Source organism: Colossoma macropomum, unplaced genomic scaffold (assembly GCF_904425465.1).
Source record: "Colossoma macropomum unplaced genomic scaffold, Colossoma_macropomum, whole genome shotgun sequence".
Taxonomy (NCBI): domain Eukaryota; kingdom Metazoa; phylum Chordata; class Actinopteri; order Characiformes; family Serrasalmidae; genus Colossoma; species Colossoma macropomum.
In genome coordinates, this window is record NW_023494794.1 from 498,346 (window position 1) to 521,711 (window position 23,366).

A 23,366-nucleotide genomic window follows, 5' to 3' on the forward strand; every position below is an offset into this window, starting at 1 on the left:
AATGAATACAGCCATGTTATTATGTAATGTTAGCTATGTGGCTTCCTTTGCATTAGCCAGCTAGTGAAAAAATATCTGTCTGCCCCAAGTATCTGCCCCAAAGCCCTTGTAGTTCCTCACACCTTCAAGATACACTTGAAGACTACTGTGAGACTGCTCCAGAGACTACCATGGCACCATGATAGAAGGTGATAATGCACATTTGTAATAAATATGGCAATGGTTCTATTTTTAATTTTAGGCCAGATTGGCCCTTTATTATTAGTTACTAAGCACTATTTTACCAATCATTATAAAGTATCATGAGCGACTGACTGGCCTAATGCTTTAAGGTCAACACACATATGCTTCTTCCCTTGCTTCTGTTAAACTAGTAGGCTTCCTCTGGCTCTAAAAACAAACCTCTTAGACTTCGATTTTTGTGAAAAAAAGGTTACGGCTGCACTTCTAAAATGCCCTCTCTCTACCTTTTAGCTTGCAGTTCAGGTTTGTTGTGTATAGGTTGTTTTGGAACTTTTGTGGACTCACAGTTTACGGTCTAAAGGACAGCATGTTTCAAGGACAAAGGACAGAATCGCCTACCCTGGAGCTGCCAAACAGAGCCAGTACAACAATTACTTTAGGCAGCATGCAATACCACCAGCGCTGTAATACCCTAGCTTACTAAGCCTTTGAATTGTGTTCCTCACAACATTCTATTCAACCAAATAAAGCCAATAAAGCAAGAAGCTGAGAAGGAAGATTGGGTTAGTCCTGCAATCCGTAGTGTAACAAGAACTACTTAGTTTGAAACAATTGATCTATCCATGCTCTGCCCACAGATGCATTCTATTGTAGCCACTGTAGCAAGGTTGGCTGCGCTTTACAGTAGAACATCTGCAAAAATCCCATATTTGTGGGCGGAGCATGGTTAGGACAATTAATGGAGCGCCTAGCTCAACTTTGTCATGTTCTGTCACATGGATTAACATAATGAATCGAGAAAAACGGTGCTTACCTCCAGATACACCACCCAGGGCATGACTAACGTGGCCACCAGAAGATCCGCCACTGCCAGGCTGACGATCAGGTAATTAGTGGTGGTCTGCAGGGCTTTCTCTCGCGAGACAGCCATGCACACCAGCACGTTGCCAAAAACGATGACAAAGATGAGTAGTGTCAGGAGCATGGCATAATAGTTATACTGGTGCTTGGCTTCGCAGCCAGTGCTGTTGAAGGCCTCTGTCTCGTTGTCATGGTAAGTCTCATTGTTGGCATACTCCACGAGGAAATCCATGAGCTCCTGCCAGAGAAGACGCCTGAAACTGAGAAAATGAGAGCGATCTGTCAGTCACATTGTACCAAGGAAGAGAGGAGCTTGCAGTGTATTGCTAAATATCACAAAAGCACTCAGCTCTTGAAAGAACATTAAGTGCTGTAAGCACTCTAGTATTCATACCTTGCCATTTCTCATGCATTGCTCTTAAAGTGGCTATGCAAGCCTGAGGCCAGAATACATTTGATATAGTTTTAATCACAGATAGGTACTGAGGAAAAATAAATTAATGGGAAAAATGCAGTCACAAGTGCTTTCAATGATGTGGGCGGCACAGGGTATTAAAAACAGACAATGGGAGCAAGCGCTGAATTCAAACAATGTTGTCAAGCTTCACACCAATCTTCATTTGCAGGGAATAATAGCTGAGACACCCACATCACGACAGTACACCTTTCCTATTCCACTCTTCCTTTCAAGCCCATAACATGCATTGAGCAGCAACAGAAAAAGCATTGATTTGCTGGCAAGAGAGGCGTATGGGCTATCTTCTATTGATTGGGAAATTTACACAAAAACATTTTCATCTTCTTTTAAGTCAACACCTCAGAGTGATGGAAAATGAAAGAAAAGTGCATATAGGCATGTCTGGGGACAACTTGTTAAAATTTTGGTGCTTTGGTCCATTTTAACATCTGCAGTACAATCAATAACACAAAAAAACAGGCTGGCTAGCAAAACACTGTCATTAACAAATAAGGTGTGCATAACTCTGGACCTGAAGGGCTGCTCTCCAGCACAGTTTGGTAGTTTCCCTATTCAAACACAACCACTAAACCAGGCAATTATCAAATGAGTTGAATCAGGCGTGTTTGAGCAGGTAAACTACCAAACTGTGCCCTCCAGGACCGTATTTGTGCACCCCTGCACTAAGGGAACTTTCCATTGCAAGAAGTCTTTTTAATTTATTTGCTCTACATGCTTATTTGGATCATTTGAGAACTTTTCAGCCATACTAATTTACGTTACATCCAACACCTACTTGTTGGTTGAGAAATTTTGAAATTTAGACTTTGTGCCCACCCTAAAAATTCTATATGCCTCATTCACAAACCATTCTGAAGAAAAAAAAATCTTAAAACCCACTTAAACAGAATCTATGCACACTCAAAAGGACAAAGCTGTGAACAATTCAGCAGTTTAAGAACACATCATGAATTTGATGTAGACTTGATTTTAGGACCTTTCTCAAGAAGAAAATTAGGAAAAAACTTAGGAAGATATTTATGTATAAGGAGTTGTTTTACCGTAGCGAGTAACACTCTATCAAACTGAAGTTCCAAAACATCTGCATTGATTTTCGGTTTACTCAAGCTAAACTTAATGTACAGTAAAATAAGTAGAAGAGAAACAGCTGTGCTAGCATTATAATGCGTAGCAGAGAGAACTAATAAGCAGCTTCTTAACAAACTTCTTTCTGTCACTCTCTCTCTTTCTCTCTCTCTTTCTTTCTTCCTCTCTCTCTCTCATAAACAGAAAAAACTGACTATTGGGGCACATGCCTGCACACTTGCTAAAGGAACTAGAACTCCATTTCCCAACATATTTAGGAAAATATTTAATGGTAAATTAGTCTTTTCTTGTTCTTTGTCAGTTTGCCAACATGGCGGTTAAAGCATCGTCATCAGGTTTCCTGTCAGTCATCAACAGTGTGTGATTACATTGCCTTTTTGCTCAGGCCTAGTTTCCACCCACATTCAGACCAAAATTTCCCATGATTGTCCTCATTCTCGTTATGAGATCACATCTGGCCCTGCGAGTCTAGAACTGAGTTTGTACTACGGTGTGATGCACTTTTGGCCTGCCAGCTAAGCAAGTGTTGGTTTAGTTAACATGCTACAGCTCCAAACACAGAGGATAGGTTTACTTTCACCCTTCTGTCCTTCCAGCACCAGCTGCTCGACCTCACTTCCTCAGATTTTAGTCATTATCATCTAAACTTGTTTGTGCTTCAGTTAGCCAGAATCAAACCTGTTCTGTGGAGAGCAGAGCTGTTATCCTGCCAACTAAGCTAATGCTAACTGGCTCCACTCTCCAAGATAGCAGTACCATTTAATATTTAGCTATTTCTGTTATATTCATGAGTTGACATTTTTTGCACTGCCCTCAGTTCTGAATAACTGAATTTTTGATTTGATTGTTTTTGGTTTTGAATTAACGCAGAAAGAGATGGCACAAAAGGCATAAATGCTTTTAGGCAGTCGATATTTTTATGAATCTATCCCCACATACCCCGCTAATACTCTACACTGCAGTAATATATGGAGACGATTTGAAGTTATGAAAAAAGTGGCTACCACCCAACCATACAAACTCATTTCATCAAAAATAGCCAAATGACTTTCTGTGCAGTGCACAGCTAATGAGAACTCCTGCAGAGTAGCAATGGTCCACTAACACCCAAAAAAGCATGCAAATGACTTATTTATATTTATATATGGGACTGAATTTATAAAACAACACACCCTAATGCTAATACAGTTAAATGGGTATGTCAAAATATATCAAAATAAAGAGAAAGCTGTAAAAACAGATATTCATACAAACTATAAATTCAACCACCTTAAAAACCCAGGGGAGAAAAACTAAGGCTAAGGCTCACTGAAACTGTGCTGCTTTTTCCCCCAGTAGCCTCTCAGCATAGGGAGAATTAGATATGCTCTTAGGTGTGGAATTTCAGCCTAATCTGCGCTCAGCCTCAATCATACGCCTCATGCTCATGAAGGACAGGGGATGTAATCCAGCATGTCACTTCCCCGTCGCGTTTATACCTTTCCAGTATGCCTGGTTTTAGCTAAATTGGATAAAAAAACCCACCTCAAGCAACCCAGAGAACCTTCCCTCTAGAGGGCAATCTCACTCAATTAACAGATTACCTGCTCAATGTAATTACTTAAGAAAGTGTAAAGTGTAATTAATTTAGAATAATCAATAATGTCTTCGCGTCAGGTGCATTATTTGTCCCACCTTTTACATCTGCTAGAAAGAGACGCCAGGGGGTGAAAAACTGTGCCACACACAGCATTAAATACAAAAGAGCACAGCTTTTTCATGTGATGATGCATTGCTCATCATTTCGTGTGCTACTCTTAGGCCAGCACCTGGGCTAAAGTATTGTTGGGACATGCTAAATTACTGTGTATAATGCAGTACTGCTAGTAAGTCTTTGGTGTAATGAATAAGGCACTCAATTTAAGCACATAGTGTAGAGTTTCACTTTGTTTTAAATTATAACTCATGAATACTTAATCACAACTAATGAAACTAATGCTACATGACACACTGTACTAATGAGCTGTACCTAGGTAGCATGAAGTAAACCAAAACAATGAAAAACAGATTTAATTTCTATCAAATGTGGTTAGAATTAATTTCAATATTTTCTAATACTTTTCTGTCAAACTGTTCAATAATCATCCAGTAATGTGTCTGTTTAAAAACTACAATACACAGTAAACTTACAGTCTCCGGTCGCTTATTAATCCTCTGCCCTCTGGGTCAATAAGGAAGAGCATAGATCCTCTGGGAAATATCAGTTTTGCCTCTAATTTGCTGAAATCCATTCCACTCCAGCCTCTAGGTGGCTCGTCTTGTAAACTGCGAGGAGACCCATCATCCCCACAGCACCAATCATAAAAGTCCCAGCTACAATTTCCTCACCATGAAATTTGTTCTAAGTGCATATTGATTATAGATTCAGTAAGTATGTATACGCTTTGTGGCACCCCCTTAGGTAAGAAAATAAATGTTCTCCTGTCACCATCTCAAATGCTGTGGAGGCTATGAATGATACTCAGTCCTCTGAGAGAAGTTATGTCATTTTTTTCATTATCTTGATGAATCTTTGAGAATTCTTCAAGAGTTAAGAGAACGACCCAATTTAGCATCCCCCAGCTTTATAGATGCCATACGACATGTGTAGATATCTCTGGTCAAAGGCACAAGTGCAGAAACTGGGTCAGTCTGAGAAATTTGCAGGGTGAGCAACATGTATAGATCAGAGAGCTGCCTGCAGTATATTCACAAAGTGTAGCATTATTGGTCTAGAAATAGCTATTCAAGTAGCAACTGTTCTTAATAGGGTCACCTACCCTAGGGACAACTAGGGACACTGTTCTGGGGCCAGGCCCAAGCAGGAGCACAGGCAGTGGCAGAAAATATTATCCATCATCAGAAACATTACACATTCTTATTCCACATTTAGTGCCAAGCTCTGAAGGAAAGGATTAAAAATGAATAGTGCTGTGCACAGTGATGCTAAAGCTAGGAAGAACATTTGGTGTAGGCCTGGGTTGTCCTGGTACAATAGGCAAACGAAGGCAGTTGTCAGAAGGATTTTACATTTTCGCCATTAGCCAGATATACCAAGGCAATGTTCTTTGAAAGACTATGTCAGTTTAGCATCCTCCACCTTTATGAGTATCACTATATATTAGTGATGCACCAAAATGGAAATTCTGGACCAAAACTAAAATCAGGACACTCAGCCGAAAACCAAAAACAAAAACTGAAAGTAAGGGTTCTTTTATTTACAACTTCCCCTTTTATTTATGCTTTACAGACAGTAGATCAAAGGTGATTATCACCATGTTGGGAAAGACAACTGAGAGAACCAGAGGACTAATTTAATTAAAACAGCTTACAGCTTGTAAAATTTTGAAAATATAACATTTGTGGATGTGGCTTTATATCTCCCACTTAGCAGTCTAAAGTTTCTGCAGCATGGGGTGGTATTAGCATGCATATGCTTGCAGTAACAACTTTCAAAACCATAGACAAAAGAGTTTATTACCAAAAAACGCTTATTAACTCAGCATTACTCATTTCATTTCCATTAAAGAATTTCATTAAATCAGTTAATGACTGTATAGAACACAGCTGCAGTGGACCGTTTTGAGTGTTTTACTGTTGATCTGCTGCTCAAACTGTTTTAATGTGTCTTTGTTGTCCAGTGCAGGACAGTGAAGAAAACAAACAGTGTTTTAATCACTATTTCTTATTTTCATCACCACTCAAATTATTCGTTAAGTGTTAAAATTCAACAGTTTATTGTAGACCTATTTAATATTTTTGTTTTTTCCAGCCAAAATGTTTGGACTTTTTTTCTTCTTTCACCCAAAACCCGAAAGTTCCACTCCCGACCATTTTCAGGCAAAATCTCGGTGCATCCCTACTGTATATCTTGCTAGGGATATCTCAAAATCATGTAGCTTTTCAATGTATGCAGCAAAATGAAGGCCAAATGGTGAATAACAGCACCCAGAACTACACACCACTGCTGGGTAACAAAGACCACTATGCATCAAAACACTCATCTAAGAATGCAACACTAGACAATTGCTGACATGTTAGCCAGCGACAGTTAACAGCAGCAACAGCAGTCTTTCTCCACAGATAAGAAAACTACAGTTGTCTGAGGATTCTCCCGGCCACGAAAATGTCTAACGTTTCTTTACAAACAGTATTTGGTACTGGGATGAGGTAAGGTGAGCCGAGGGGTTTTATTTTCTGAGGGATGAGCAGGTCTCTCTCCAAATGTACCAACAAATGTTCGCTGAAAGCTTCATTGAAAGGGGCATCAGTAAAAATAAAGAGAAACAGATATTTCCCTAAGGTACAAAGAGCTCTGCTCAAATAAGAAAGTCTCTGCTCTGTGAAGCAAAAACGGTGAATTGGTTTCCAATCCCTTTATGGGGGCCACCTCATTTTCACTTGACAAAATCCATTACAAAAACTGAAGCCAATTTGCAAGAAGGAACAACTACAGTAGCTCTACAATGGCACAGTGACCTGAGAATCCATGTGCGAGGGCAAAAGCTTGCTCTGTGGACACAGCAGTGTTTCGGAGAGACAAAGATTGACGCAAACAGCCTTTCAAAATGATGGCTCTGTCAGAAATCGACAATAAGCGGCCTCCCTCTGCGTAGACCACTGACAATCAATGGGTAATTTAAAAACACTGAGCCTCCTTCTATTTCCCTCTGTCTAGGGATATTCATTTAAATAGCTAAATGTGCACTACACTCTTAATGAGCCAACCATTAGAGACAGATTTGACCCTTTGATTTTCAAGTTTAATGTTCTTGCCTAATCAGTGGGGGACATATAGGAGTATGACCACAGAAGGGCATGAAGCTGAATTTTGTTACAGAAACCTCCAACGACCAATCATAGGGAACTGTTCGAGTGCAAGGCATTTTCAAGTTAAGTACAGGTTTTTGAAAAGACTTCTTATATGCAGTAATTAAGTACTGTATGTCTTACCCTGCCCCACTGAGTCTGAGCCTGGAGGCATAATTGTTGGAGACTGCTGCAATTACTGCTCTATTATGATGATGATGATGATTATGATGATGGGAAATATAATTAGACTGCTAGTATTTAATTATATTCACTTAAAGATTAAAAACTCTTTAAGAAACCCAGCTAGGAATCAGTCTGGCCATAGGAGACTAGAAAATATCATGAATTGGTGCATGCACAACGACACATTAAACAATAAGCATGCTAAAACAGTAAATAAGGGTTGAGCAGTCTTTCTCTCTCCATGATCTTGTCTCACCCAGCCCCTTAAACAATATGAAACACACAAAAAAATCATCTAAAACATATTGCAAAGAAATACTTACTGTCTATATCTTTTAAAATTGTTGGTACACATTTGGCACTATATATAGAAATGTTATTAAGTGGACTGCATCCCAAACAATCATTGGCCTACTTACTCATGTGACTGAATAGCCAGTGTGCTTAGTAATGGGTGACACTGATAAAATTAATATTGTTCAGCATCAGGTACAGTATGTATTACAGATGCGTGATGACATCAGAATCATATCAATACTAGCAGATCATTTGGACACTGGACAGATGTTCAGGTCTGTTTGTATTTTAAAAAATGCATATATTTTATTCATTTTACTGAATAGTATTAAATAATTCTCAATAATGCCACAACATGTATATGGAGTCTCATTTTCTACATTTTTTTAATGTTTATATGTCAGCATCGGCAGATATGTACATGATAAATATTGGATATGGGGGCCAACAATTCCCTAATAGATATATTGTGATATATTTGGAAAATCTCAAAATTATGAGGTGATGTTTTAGGTTTCATTTATAAAATTGAAGCCCATATTACCTGAATACTGCTACACTATGCTGACAGAATGTCATGCATTGCTTGTTTTGACTGAAGAAGTAACCTGTTTTCTCTGAAGTCAACCTTACATAATGTGTTTCTACCAGCATGGTAACAGGGACAACACAATTTTAAAAAATGCTACAGCTAAAAATGTATGGCCCAACTCTGCCATTGCCTTGTGTTTTGATATTTTCAATATTGACTAGCTTGCATAGAAAGGTATAGTTAGCAGGGGTGCAAGTGCCACTTTTACCTATTTTCAGCCAAAAATGTCTGATCAACAACATAATGTAAAAATCTAACACTTTGTAATCACTCGTACATGTTCAGAGCTAAAGAAAATGTGAATTGTTGATTAAAAATGCTGTTTGTTGCCTTCGTTCTTCTGCGTCAGTCAGCACAGACGTGTTCAAACAGCCTGAGCGGCAGTAAATCAACAGTAGAAATGTTGGCCATGTGGAACCACTTCATGGTTAGACAGCAATTTGTAATTTACTTTGTTTGTGCCAAGGACAATGTCCAAGGATCTCACCACTACAAGTTTGATATACCACATGAAAACACAACATCCCACAGAACACAGCAAAACAACAGAGGCAGATAGGAAAGATGTCGCTAGAGCACTGATACCATCCATAGCCAAAGTTTTTTAAATGATGTAAAACATCACAAATTACTTGCAGAAGTACAAAAAAAGGATTTTGAATTTTTGTGGAAACATACTGTACATACATAGTGATTTCGTCAATAATTAAAGTGTTTCTTCTAAATTACCCTGAGGTTTGTTCCATTTATATTACATTCATTCAAAAGCATAAAGGCAAATGTATAAAAAAAAGCGTGAACTGAATTTAAGTTTTGGTAAAGAATTTTCTTTTTGGTGCATCTTTATTATTTTAATTGTTTTGGAGTAAAAGGAATTTTGCTAGAACTCTGTACTTCCTCCCTGGAGAAATCAGGCATATTGGCAGAGAGGAATTAGGCTCTTTCTGGGGGAGGAGTGAACGGATTTCAACATGAGCTAGGTAACAATTACTGACCAACATTCTGCATAAATCAATGGAGCTTGACACTTTGATTAGACTTAATGAAGGTATGTTTCCTCCTACTTAAAGGTATTCTCTGTTGACCTCCCACCCTCAACAAACCAGCCTATCCATCCATCTTAATCTGCTTTGATTTTCCCTTCCACCCAAGTTGTATGGTTCGTAGTTTCATTTTTAAAAACCAAAGCCGCAAGCAGACGTGACTTTGGCACAGCTACACCTCTAGACACCCTAGAGGTCCCAGACAGCCAGACAGCCAGATATCAGGCACAACAGTTTATTTTGATAAATCAGTTACATGTTTATTTTCATATACATGTTTATTTTCATATCAATGTGTACTAAGGCAGGGGTGCCCAATCCTGGTCCTTTAGAAGCATCTGAATATTAGAGCCAGGAGTGTTGTATCTAAATTCTTCAGAATGGTAGAGCAGTACTGCAAATTATACAGCCATCACATTAATCAATTCTGTCTCAAAGGAAACAATTTCATACACAATTTAGAGTGTCGTATATCAGAGGAGGCCATCTCATTCCAATATTAACCTAGAGAACATGACTGGTTCTGTTTCTGATATTAATAAAAGAGAGGATTTAATTGTAAAATCTCTAAAAGGCTGTGACTTAGCGAAAATGATCTAATTTCTCTGACAAAGAAACCAGCAAATTTACTTGAATTGTCATGTTGACTTGTTTCAGCATTTTGTTTATAAGATGAAGAACACAAAATGGGTTTACTCATTCTGGTGGGACAGCAGCGATGTGTGTGTGTGTATATATATATATATATATATATATATATATATATATATATATATATATATATAGATCAGGCATAACATTATGACCACCTCCTTGTTTCTACGCTCATTTTCCATTTTATCAGCTCCACTTAGTACACAGGTGCACTTTGTAGTTCTACAATTACAGACTGTGGTCCATCTGTTTCTCTGCATACTTTGTTAGCCCCCTTTTACCCTGTTCTTCAGTGGACCCTTTATGGTTAACCCTAAATACCCTTAACACTGCTGTGTCTGATCCATTCGTAGCAGCACAACACACACTAACACACCACCACCACGTCAGTGTTACTGCAGTGCTGAGAATGATCCACCACCCAAATAGTACCTGCTCTTTGAGGGTCCATGGGGGTCCTGACCACTGAAGAACAGGGTAAAGGGCGGCTAACAAAGTATGCAGAGAAACAGATGGACTACAGTCTGTAATTGTAGAACTACAAAGTGCACCTATATAGTAAGTGGAGCTGATAAAATGGACAATGAGCGTAGAAACAAGGAGATATCAGGCATAATATGCCTGATCGATGTATATATATATAAAACCTATAACCTCATATCACACATATTGTCTTTGCTGTAAACCCATTCTGTGTTCTGGTATCTTTAACTTTACAGGAGAATGAAAAAAGATACTCCACTTTTCACCCTCTATTGCATGATGTTGCTTCAGGGCAACAAACTCATTTTCCTCACTTTTCAATAACATTATACATATTTTAAAACAGCAATAGGGTTAACCATAAAGGGAAGAGTTTGTGTAAGTCAGTGTAAAGCATGTACTTAGTCATATTATCTCTTAGTTGGCACATTTAAACCTCTTTTTCAACATTCAGTATCAATTTTTTTTGAGAATTTGCAGAAATATGTTTGTTGCCTAGAAGCAACATTGTGCGACAGTGGAATGCATTTAGCCAGTTACAAGCCAAGTCTTATCACTTCAGGGAACACAGCTCTATATCATTTCTTCTCATTGTCACACAATGTTGCCTCAAGGCAACATACTCCAAAAGGACCTCTGCACACATTATTTCTTTCAAATGTTTTTGAATTTAATAATCTGGTCAGAACAACCAGAATTTTTTCATTTTGGGCCGTTTGTTTGTTTCGGTCCATTCATCACGGAATTTACACACAATGTAAAAGGCAGCAGGCATTTTCAAACAATGTCAAAAACAGAAAAACGACACAAATGGAGATACGAGCTTTTGTTCCAACAGCAGTTTTTTATTTTACACATAGTTGATACATAGTTTATAACTAAAGTTAGAATTTAGCGACCCTTGTGTTCACAGGTATTTTCACTGCTTTTGTTGATGTTGTTGAAATACCCTAAAGCTATTTTCAAAGGTTTTACAATCTATAGATTTTGTTTGTTTTGATAGATTTTTCATAATGGCAAGATAACCGAATGTTTTGAGCTTCAGCAGATTGTCAGTTTGTCATGTTGACATTTGGGCAACACCTTAAACGGAACTTAAAGCTAAATATGCTTTAGGACACCATAACTGTGCCTACGTTTGTGATTACACAAGACATCCTTTTATTCTTGGTTTTGTCCCAAGTCCAGCTGCTGAAAGGACAGATTTGTATAATAAAGCAGTGACCTTTCTTCAGTTTATATGTTAAAGAATGCTTAAAGCATGCTGTAAATTTGCCCTTTCATGCTGATCTGAGACCTGCTGTGTCTCTTCCTTTATAATGGTCAAAGGTTAGAACTCAGTAATAGAAACAGACCTCGGATCAGCATGAAAGAGCGACCTCAGCAAAGAACACGTCGGTTCGCCTTTGCCGCTGATCTAATCTGAGGTACCGTGAGGGCAGCAGCATGCTTAATTCTTAGGTGCATGATGTGGTGGAAAGGGAGTCTCGATGACAGCTTCTCAGACTGGGTTTGTGGAGATGACACTGGAGCCTCCTAAAGCACCACTGCCCTGAGTCACAGAGACGACACTGGCCGGGCCGCCGCATGGCAGTGCAAGACAGCCACGTCCTTATTATGTCCCTGCTGGTGAAACTTTCATCGAGCTGCGAGGGTCTTCCACAAGTGTGGCTGGGCACAGCAGAAGCACTACAGCAGCAGTGCCAAGAAATGACAATGGGCCTGCAAGAGCATCAGCAAGGGCAGGTAAACAAGCCAGACTATTTTTGTTTCAGAAGAACACAAGACGGCTGCTTTTTGAACTTGCAAAAAGTTACGATTGTCTGTATTCCTTGCTGCTAACCTTCAAATCAAAGTATAAGGGTAGAACAGTCAGACAGGAACAATGGCGTGAGCACAAATGTGACACAATCAAAGTACAGACGCACTTCAGCAAAATCAAACATTTCATGCTGCCGTATAATTCAAAACTTGAAAGCTTTCAGTTGATAAACAAACGATTATCTTGGAGTATGATCAGGTCTGCTGCAAAAAGAGTACAAGATGTGATGTGCTTTGACAGAACAACCTTTTTCATATATTCATAACGATTTGAGGCTCACGTGAACTGTGGTGTGCTCAAAATACTGCGCACACACATCTGACCTGCTGATGTGGTCAGATACCATCTCCTTTGCAGCAGGACCATAGTAATTAATCATGTTGAGTTAGCTGGTAGAAAAAAAAAGTAAGTGTAAAGATGGGATACCATCAGCCTGTATTTATGTGCCATACTTTGTGCAGTGTGTACTCTGTGTCTCAATTAGTAAGGAGAGCAGTCCAACTGGGACTTGAGGGCAGGTAACCTGCGTCCAAACCAGATAATGCGCATCCCCTGCAGCCCCCAGGTGGCTCAGGGGCTTGTCCTGGGCTTGTGGTTGCATCACAAAGTAGCAGTTAACTGAGGGAACCTCTCACTCTCGCCTACTGCCTCTCTCTTCTCTTTCTCTCTCCCTGCCAATACGGTCAAATCTGCCAGTTGTGCCTGGGGCTAGCAGAGCGCTAGCTCTGCCTGGCTTACGCCCCTGCTCTGTCTCATCTCATTTGTGAGCAGGGCTGCCTGTGAGAGGAAAAAAAAAAGAGGACGGAAAAGATGAAGAAGAGAAGAGGGAATAGTGCAGAAAGAAGGGCAGAGAAAATAAAAGCAAAGATGAGAACAGTAAGAATATGAAAAGAAAATAAATTAGAAGAGAAGAGTTATAAAAAGGAGGGAAGAGACATAAATAGGAGATAAGAGTAGAAAAAAGAAGAAAAGAAAAAGAAGAGGAGAAAAGACAAAAAGGAGAGGGGCAGAAAAAAGAAGAGAAGAGGAGAAGAGACAGAGAAGAGCAGAAAAGTGAAGAGAAGAAAAAGGAGAACAGAAGAGAACATGAAAAGGAGAGAAGAGAAAAGACATGAAAAATGGGAGAAATACAAAAGACAAGAGAAGAGAAGAAAAGAAAAGAAAAAAATGAGAAGAGAAGAGAAATAAAATGAGAAGAGAAGAGCAAAATAGAATGATAAGAGAAGAGAAGAGAAATAGAATGAGAAGAGAAGAAAAGAAAAGAGAAAAGGAGAGAAGAGATATGAGAAGAGAAATAAAATGAGAAGTGGAGTGAGGAGAAGAGAAATAGAATGAGAAGAGATGAGAAAAGAAGAGAACAGTAGAAAAATAGAATGAGAAGAGAAGAGAAATGAAGAGAAGAGAAATAAAATAAGAAGAGAAGAGAACAGAACAGAAGAAATAAGATAAAATGAGAAGAGAAATAAAATGAGAAGAGCAGTGAACAGAGGAGAAGAGAAGAGAAGAGAAGAGAAGAGAAGAGAAGAGAAGAGAAGAGAAGAGAAGAGAAGAGAACCTTACAGATTATGCTTGGCATGTGTCTACCAAGCCTCAACTGTGCCTGTCCATGTCAAAGGTAATTTTTCACAGTGATGAGCAAAAAGGCCATGTGCCTTTCAGTCCTGTATGTCTGACCACACTAAAGTACACATGTAGGATGTTTTCCTCAGTTTTAATGGCCAGATGTCTCCCTCAGGCTGAACTGTGAAGGGAGGCGAATTATGCCTGTAAAATATGCCTTGCTCTTGGCTACAGCAGCAGACGCACAGAGTGCTCTTAGTCTGAGGAGAAATGTTAGAGGGTAGGGTGGGCAATTATTGATCAAGTTGATGGCTATCGGGGATCATCAATGAAAAAAACAAGCCTGTTCACTGGAGCTTTAGAAGGTGAATGAATATTATGCTCTACAGTTCAGTTGAACGGCCTTGTCTTTGCCATCGATGATCTCCAATAGCCAATGCATGCTCTTGCACAAAGATGAAAGTAATGGATGATAATTGACGACCTTTGTCAGACGCTTGACAGTTCTGAAAAGATGAAGATGAAACAGAAGCTCAGACTGTATAACTTCAATATTCAACAAAATACACCATACATTTGTCTGATATCTGCAATATGGCAACAGTCAGAGCTACAGCACAGAAATGTGTCAGACATATAACTCTCCACCAACATGAATCAGAACTACACAAGTCGACTGACGGATTAACCCGGACTCAGGACACTTCAAAATATGTTTGTCATTTAATAACTTTTACTAACTTGCTTCAGTGGTACTCTCTATTGCCAATACTGTACTTAAGCGCTGGTATCGGCACCGAAACAAATACGGCATCAGTATTTGTGCAGCACCAGTATTTTTACTTTTCATGAGGTTTCAAAGGGTCAAGGATTCTTTCAGTGGCTCGGGGACACTAAGGCTTCGGATTCAAGTTTATTTACACCAGTGAGTGCTTGATTTAGCGGGAAGAGGAGAGTTTCACAGGGATGTAATTTCTAGAATGTTTTGTGGCCCACAGAAGAAGGGGCTTTTTCCCAAGCTGCTCTGTTGAGTCACATAGCGTGACATTCTAGATCAATATCAATCCCCAAACAGCAACTATAAACAAGAGCCCCACCTGAGTGGCTCGAAAGCTTCTGCATTGCAGAGGAAAAGCCAGCCGTGAGGTTTGAGTCCTGTACTGAGATTGAAATTGGATTGCAGGCTCCCTCTTGATCTATGTAAGGTACCAGTTGTATCAACAGCAAGATAACATTTCTTTTCTATGACAACGATGAGCACTTTTTCTCATTTGCCTGCCTTACACTCACTGCACAACTGACACAATGATGGGATAAAAATAATGGCTTACATAGGCCATAATGTGCACTAGACCTCATTCAGAGTGAGAGAAAGTCACCCATGTGTGGATGTTGAAATTGTTAATGAAGTTTTTCCAACACTAGCTACAGAAATGGTTTAAAAAATATATACATAATCATAAAGTACATTTTAAAGGTCTCTCTTTTCCATTTCTGAACGCTCCTTATTGGTATTAAATCTGATTTGATCAGGCAGTGAGCCTAGATCTTGCTCAAAGTTTCCTCAAATTGCCAGATATGGCCAATCAGAAGTGAACTGAATGAAAAGTTAACATAGCATTTTAATTATCATTATCCTAATTCTGAATCAATTTTTAATTATGTGTCTTATTTTATGATAGACTCTTATCTGCAAAGTCTTTATAGACAGCAGCGTGTTACGTCTGCCAGCACACATCCTCTATCTCCACTGTTTATCCCCTGTGGATTAAGTTTCCAGTCCCTTCGATATTTAAGCCGTTCTGAGGAAACAGGTGTGTCAAATTATGGCGTTCTGCATAAACGGACTAGAAGGCTCTGAAAAGGGTAATTCCAGAGGTGCTAAACCCTGCCGGATGAAAGAAGAAGGGAGGCATCGCTCCGAGCAGGTTGATAGAGTACACCCCTTTAAACGTATTGTCAACTCCTATTCCAAAAGTGAATGACAAGCCTTGGGGAGATTAGAGTGCTCGTATTTCTTCAGCTGTCTGTGCTGTCAGTTCCCTTGGACACATGGCTGGGAAAACACACACAAACTCACATATACACAATGTTTGCACACTGCTATAATAGGCAAGGGCAACCTTCAAAATTTCTGCTCCAAAAAAAGGATATGAAATTCTTTAAAAGAGCATTCATAAGTCACTCCACCGCTAGACATAACTTTACAAGTCCAATGGGTCATAAACACAGCCTTTTCAAACAAGCTGACATTTGAAGCTCAGGTGGAACGCTTGAGAAAACTCGGCACTAAAGTGGCTCTTTTTTCCTGCAGGAAATTTTTTTCACATCTGAGAGAAAAAATTGCACAGTCTACATTTTTCATACCATGAAAGAAAAAGATCAAATTAGCTTGGAGAAACTTCAAACATCCACAAGATGTAGCCTGCCATACATAGCTCAGTCGAATCATTTTAACATGCACCATTGTGACTCACATCTGAAAGTGGGCTGGGCCTGCATGAATACAAAATCACAGCATTGACTTCTATTCAGCTAAAAAGCTCTTATTCAGAAAATGATGTTTCGCCGCCGTTTTGAAACATTGTCACATGTTCTCGGAGATGGCTTTCTCTGGAAATCCTCTTTGGCCCCGCTGACCTTGGGGAAACGGCTTTTAGTTACTAAGCACCTCAATGCTAGATTGAATTTCAGAGCACTTGTCACCTAAACACCCTCATATGCCCCTAATGCATTTTAAACTGCTGATAAGAGAAAGTGGCACCACAGAATGATTCTGATACAAGCGCTTTTGTGCTGATGCTTTACTGTCAATTCTCATGGTATTTGTAAATATATGGTACTGAGATATGTAGAGTACACTGTAAATGTACATGTTCACATTTTGAACACTTTTCTATAACACTTTTTAAACCTGTCACAAAATTTAGTCACCCTGTTCCTCTAAAGGAACACATTTCAGAAACCTTGACAGCCACTCGAGTGTTGAAAACACTTACTTTATTATTTAAAAAATAATCCAGGGCTGTCAAATGATTAAAATAATTAATCATGATTAATCTCATTAGTTGGTGTAGTTAATTGTGATTAATCACAGTTGTCTTACTTGCTTATTTTGTTACAGCTTCATCATAAAATCACATGAACGGATGGTGAACATGAAAATAGGATGAACACAGTGAGAGCAACAGTGGCTGCATGTTGTAATTCCTCCACAATCGTAGCCTCTCAAACTCTTTTTCACTTTTCACTTTCGTTTGCTTTTTTACTTTGCTGTTGCTTTTGTTAATTTGCTTTTGTTAGTTTGCCTCACGTTGAAGTATCCACAGTTTTCCCATTAGTACTGTCTGCTGAAGATGTCCTTCATCACTACCACTACTGATATTATTGATATTGCTGGTGACAATAGCTTAAAATAATGTTGGTTTTATCAAGAGAGTCATCAATGGAACTTTTAAAAGCTTTATTTGAACAAGAGGGCTGCAATGGTAGAATGGAATGGTTTGAAGACACATTCTAAATAATAACGGAAAATCTAGCAGAATTTCCAGGTTTAAAAAAGTCATACTTAGATCCGCCCCATTATGTATTTAGATCAGCCCCATTGTGTCATAAATGATGATTGCAATCATTTCAAGCAATGTTGTAATTGCAGCGTAGATTGTGTATGCAAATGTATGCTCACAGCATGCTCTATTGACACTGACTGTCACTGGACTGTGTGAACAACGGTGAGACTCCAATCCCAGCATGCCTTCTGTGGTTCATTAGAGTGCTGGTTTGGTTAGTAGTGTTCAATAGGAAAAAGAAGGCTTGATCTGACTGCAGAGGGAATACCAAGACATGGAACGTAGTTTTGCAAAATAATGATTGACAAAACTCAATCACTGCTTAGCAACATCTCTAAACTCTGCCTTCTCCATCAAGTAAAGTAAAAATAACAAACCTGCTGTGAGAATGGTGGTGGCAGTAAATCTGTCTAAATTATCAGGCTAAGAGAGGATTTCAGATACATGCAGAAGACCACACTCACAACTCAGTGTCAAAGCTAGAAAAGGTTCTAAGCTACAATTTAATATTATAATGTATATAATGATGATTAGCTACTGACTGTAAGCTTGATAAATTAGTCCTATTAATCAGGATTGTAGTGCTCATGTTTGTTTTTAAAACAATGAGTAAACTATTAATGCGCTCACTTGCGTGTAATCCTCTGCACTGCAGCTAAGGTTGGCTAAAAAACCTTGTGTACAAATGGCGAGTCCTCCTCATATAGCATATAATACTGCACCGATTAGCTTGAGTGTTAGCTTTAGCAATAGCTCATCTGAAGGGGCAGGCTCTTTTACACAAGTCTTCTCTTCATCCGGCTGCTGATTTAATGTCTAGTGACTGAAACATTTCTGTTTTGATTCATGTTAACATGGTTTCCAGAATCCCTTTTGCTTTAAACTGCCCTAATTTCATATTATCTCCATTTTCAGATATGATGTAAATCCAATTTATTTTGGAAAAAAGTTTTCAAATGTACTTTTCTGTGTACTTCTAAATGTTCCCTTATGCTGCTTAACTTTAGTCTGTTAGTACAAATGCTGTAGACGCTACTAGATGGCTTGAGTTGAAAGTTTAGCCGAAGTCCTTAAAAGAAAGTCTGTTTACTCTACAGCCTTCTTGGCATCATGCCTGGGTGTTTTTTTTTACTCATACAAGACTAGGCTCCTATTTCTTTGAATGGGTAGAAACCTATAATTTCAAATCTAAAAGCCAAATAACAGTTTCAAAAGCATATCTCAAATCACTGTTAAAATCTGACAAAAAATCACATATAGTTTAATAATAACGTGCATAAGTAGTTTTTCAGCTTGTTCTGGCTACTGCACATGCACAAATCTCCACAATGAGGGTGAGCTTTTCCCATTTACAACTTAGTAAGTAAGCAGACTGACTGATTTTACTAAAAGGCAGGACTTTTCCCATAAACAGACAACATGTTGAGTGTTATGAGCTTTCCTATTCCCATTCTCCTCCTTGATAACGTCACTGGATTAGCATAGAAACAGTAACTAAGGGAGGCAGGACAAAGCTTTAATAATCACAGGTCTAGTGAAGTGTAGCTGCTTCTATAAGAGTGAGCCTTACATAATGATTTACACTTACACATGTTCGGTTTTACGCTCTAATTTAAACACAGTTTGGGAGAAATTATGAACAAGACTGTACACACATAAATAAGATTTCATCAAATTCATAAGATATCTTGTCTTCTACTTACAAACACAACTGTGGTTTTAATTGAAACTTTAGAATCTGCACTTCTGACAGAATTTCTCTGCTTGTTTCTGTGAGCTATGAATGAGAAATAATCAAACCTAATTTAAGTGCAGCATTTCAGGATGTATCCACCATAACCTATGGGGACTCATGGCCATTGTGAAAGCATTTTTAGCAGTGCAGTGGGAAGCGCTTCCACTGGGGTTGAATTCCCAGCTACCCATAACGCTGATCATAACACTGATCATAACACTGAAGTGTTCACATCTTTGTGTTAAGGGGAAAAGGTGACTTCACTAAGGCGCCTAAAGTGACTATACATTCTGTACTCTAACACTCAGTCCAATCCTAGTTACTCGCTTTACATTTCAGCAGGTGCCTAATCAAATATTTATGTAAGGTGCTTTGGATCAGGCAATTTGATTCAAATCCACTGATTCACACCTCAGTAGTCAGCCCTCGTTTTAGCGGCTTTATGTGCTGTCCACAAGCACAATTTTCTGTTGTCCTGCCAAGCCTTCAAATGTCTAATCTCTTCTCTCCAACTCAATTCCTCTCTCTGACATTCACGCACGGTTGTTATTTCAACTGAAGCAGGGCAGTTTGTGACAACAGAATGTCTTCTGTCATCGTTAATAAATATTTATTCATGTCTCAGTTTTGTTGTGTTCCTTCTTCTGAAGTTTATAGTCTTGTATTTGGCACTTTACACTGTGTGCAGGGTGCTATGTGTAAATATAGGACCATTTTAATCAACAACACGTGAAAGAAGATGGCACAAGGAGGCAAGCAGTAAAAAAGCATAAGACACCGATATCTGTGGTATCTTAAAATAATTCTGAGGTCATTGTTTAGAGCAGCCAGTGTGATTTTGATGATGCATTATAAAACTGTGCTTAACCCTTAAAATCTCAGGCTTATTACATACTAACGATTACGATTCAGTAACTACAGGAACTTCAGTGCAAACTAGCTGAGTTATTCTTTGGTTGTAGAAGCGTGGAATAAAAGGGGTTCCTTTTAAGGGGTTAATTACATAAAAAAAATAGTATTATACATGGCTATGATTAAACATATCGCTGTGGTCAGAAGAAAACCTTGTATCTCCATTTTTGTCGACATAATATGAAAATACTTGTTGTTCTTTACATTGTGTGTAAATTTCAGGATGAATGGACCATAAAAAACATCCCAAAATGACTTGGAAAAAATGTAGTTCCTTTGACTGACATTAAAAGTTACATAGGTTTTTTCCTTTTCCTGTAAAGTCACCATTTTGGAGATACAAGGTTATCTTCCGAAAACAGCAATATAAAAACACTACAAAAAGGAATTAAAAAGGTAGTAAAAAAGAACATGATGTACCAAAGACAGACAACTGTTGTGTCCATGTCCTCAGAGAGAAAGTGTGACACACAGCACCGTGAGGAATCACAGATGGATGTGCAAAACTATAGAGAAGGATGTGGTGGATGAGATCTACTAACGTACACTGAGCCAAAGCTAGCTAGTTAATCATGGCATTTATGTTTATTTTAACCTGGGCTGGTAATGAGTGGTAAATTTAGAATTTGAGAATATAGAACTTTCAGCAGCTCACCATTATACAGTATGTTTCTGTCATTTCATCAACTTTTTGGCATTTGCTCATATAACCATGAACATATTAGAGTTGACAGCCCCTCAAATTAAATAAAACCAGGAGATGTATGTTTAATATGGTTTCTGGTTGTTAACTTTATATGCCTGGCCTCACTCGTCAGTACTACACTCCACAGTCCATACAAGAAACACTTAATATATTGTTGCATTAATACAGAATTCAGTTGATGTTTGTGCTCATAAATGTATATATATCAAGCATTTTCCAAAGGTTTCAAACATGGCTCAGCCAATCAGATTTCAGAACTGGGACGTATGTTTTATAATTGATATTCTGATGGGTCACATCATTGGATTTAGGCTTGCCAGTTGACAACTGACCACCGACAGCTGATCATCGCATACAATTTGCATCCCTACTCCAGTTGCATAACAAACTAGAACTGCCACAACAAAAAGACCCTGTAAGCTTTTGAATATCACTCTACTAATCTCATCTACTAATCTCTCTCTTTGCTCATCCAGTATTTCCAGCATTCGGAAAAAGAGAACATAATGTCTAGATTTCTTTAGAGCCATTCTCAGTTTGATACTGTCACCAAAAACTTCATCAGTTTTACCAGCGATGGACAATGTGGTTTCCATGGCAATGACAGTCCAAAATACCAAAAGGGTAAGAGGGAAGACCTGGCACAGTGCAGAACAGTGTTGCTTTCTTCTGACTCTATTTTTTTTCCACCATAAGAATCACAATCAAAGAAGCCTTTTCGGACAAAGAGAAATTCTTCAACATTGTGGTGCAATCTTGCAGGACTTCCAATGTCCCTGCCCATTTCACTCCTTTCATCAGCTCTCATGTTTCAGAAAGCTGACCATCCAGGACTGAAAATGCCACAAGAAGGTAAATCAGTTCAAACAAAGACTTTTTTCCGGTGTCCTCAGATCTGCGTCCTTATTGTTGACCAATTACATTGTTTTAAGCGCGACGTGAACTTTCGAGGGCTGTGGTATTTTCACTTGAAAACAGTGTTTGGGATGCTTACTGATGCAATGTTTTAAGAACATGGGACAGACTGAGAGCTTACTTTACCCATTCACTCATCTGGTACTTTTTCACAGCTTTTAATGAGGTGCCAGACAAAGTGCACACTTCAACACGGCTCACAGTCAGGGTTGATGGCTCTACTTATAGAGCTTCAATCTGACAGACGTCAAAAATAATCAGCGATGTATTCAAGACGTCAGAAGAAGCACCTCTGAAATCTGTCTTGGAAATAATCAGAGAATGTGTCAGAGAAGGCTGGTGTTAATTTTGTATAATATAATATAGATATGAAAGATGAAATTTCACATTATACATTATTTTACATCGTGAATTATACTGTTTAATATCTTTTTTTTTAGTTTTCTAAAAGAGAAATGCCTAGTGTCTTAAATATTTACTGTATAAAGGTGTTAAAGCTTAAGTAATGTTGTTGTGGTATACAGTGCTCTAAAAAAAGCAGTCACGTGAGACGGGACTAGTTATAGATTTTCCATTAATATTCTCTGTTGGTTCACTCTAATGTGTTCAAGGCTTCCATGGAAGAAGGGCACTTTAACATGATGAACACTGCCAAGCTAACCTTGCGTGAGCTGGGCCGGGGCAGCACAGCAGTGGGTGTGTCATCCACCGCATTATCCAGCGTTCTAGTTCTGTCTGTTCCAGCAATCTCTCACTCTCGCCCAGCCATTAGGGAAAGTGTGGACTGGCTGCTTCTTGGAGAGCAGCAGCAGAGGAGCACTGTAACAAGCCTCCGATGAGCTCATTAGGGCTCTGTGCCACAGCGGTCTCCTAACAACCAGTGATGTCTCTGCCCCGCCCCCTTTGCCTGCCTGCTTCTCGTGTAAGTGGCGTGGTGCACAAACCATCTGGAGCCACAATATCTAGCTGGACCTCCCCTGGCACAGAAACACTGGACGGGGCAGAAGATAGCTGGCGGCATGATGTAGTGGCCCTGGCGACTTCCTGCTCAGTGCTGTGTTGGATTTTTTCTCTTACCCTCTGGTCATATGCTGATCTCTCTGAACCCTGCTGTTGTTTCACTATGGTTCTTCCTGAGTGTCTCCATGGCACAGATGGGAAGGGATTAGTGCTGGACAGTACTGATAAAATTCAGCATATGACAGTGTCAGGTGATATTTCAGGGATGCAAATTCTTTGGCAAATTCTTTCATTAGTAAATGACCGTCATTAGCCAGTGATTAATCATTAACTGGCAAAATAAAGGATACAATCCATCAGAATAACAATTCTCAAACAGACAGTACTGAATTCTGATTGGACAAGCTAACTTGGAAGCCATTGTAAAGTTCTTGATGTACACACACTTATGAGCACACACATCAACTGAATTCTGTAGTAATGAACTGAGAACTTAG

General features: G+C 38.9%; 1 protein-coding gene across 1 annotated transcript in view; it reads right to left on the reverse strand.

The window, feature by feature from the left end:
• The window catches only part of drd2b (dopamine receptor D2b), a 43,324-nt gene that overhangs the window by 14,999 nt on the left and 4,959 nt on the right, over positions 1-23,366 (reverse strand). The window contains exon 2 of the mRNA XM_036580894.1: positions 998-1,304. Coding sequence (XP_036436787.1) covers positions 998-1,276 — 279 coding nt within the window. The 5' untranslated portion in view covers positions 1,277-1,304. The remainder of the gene's footprint in view (positions 1-997; positions 1,305-23,366) is intronic.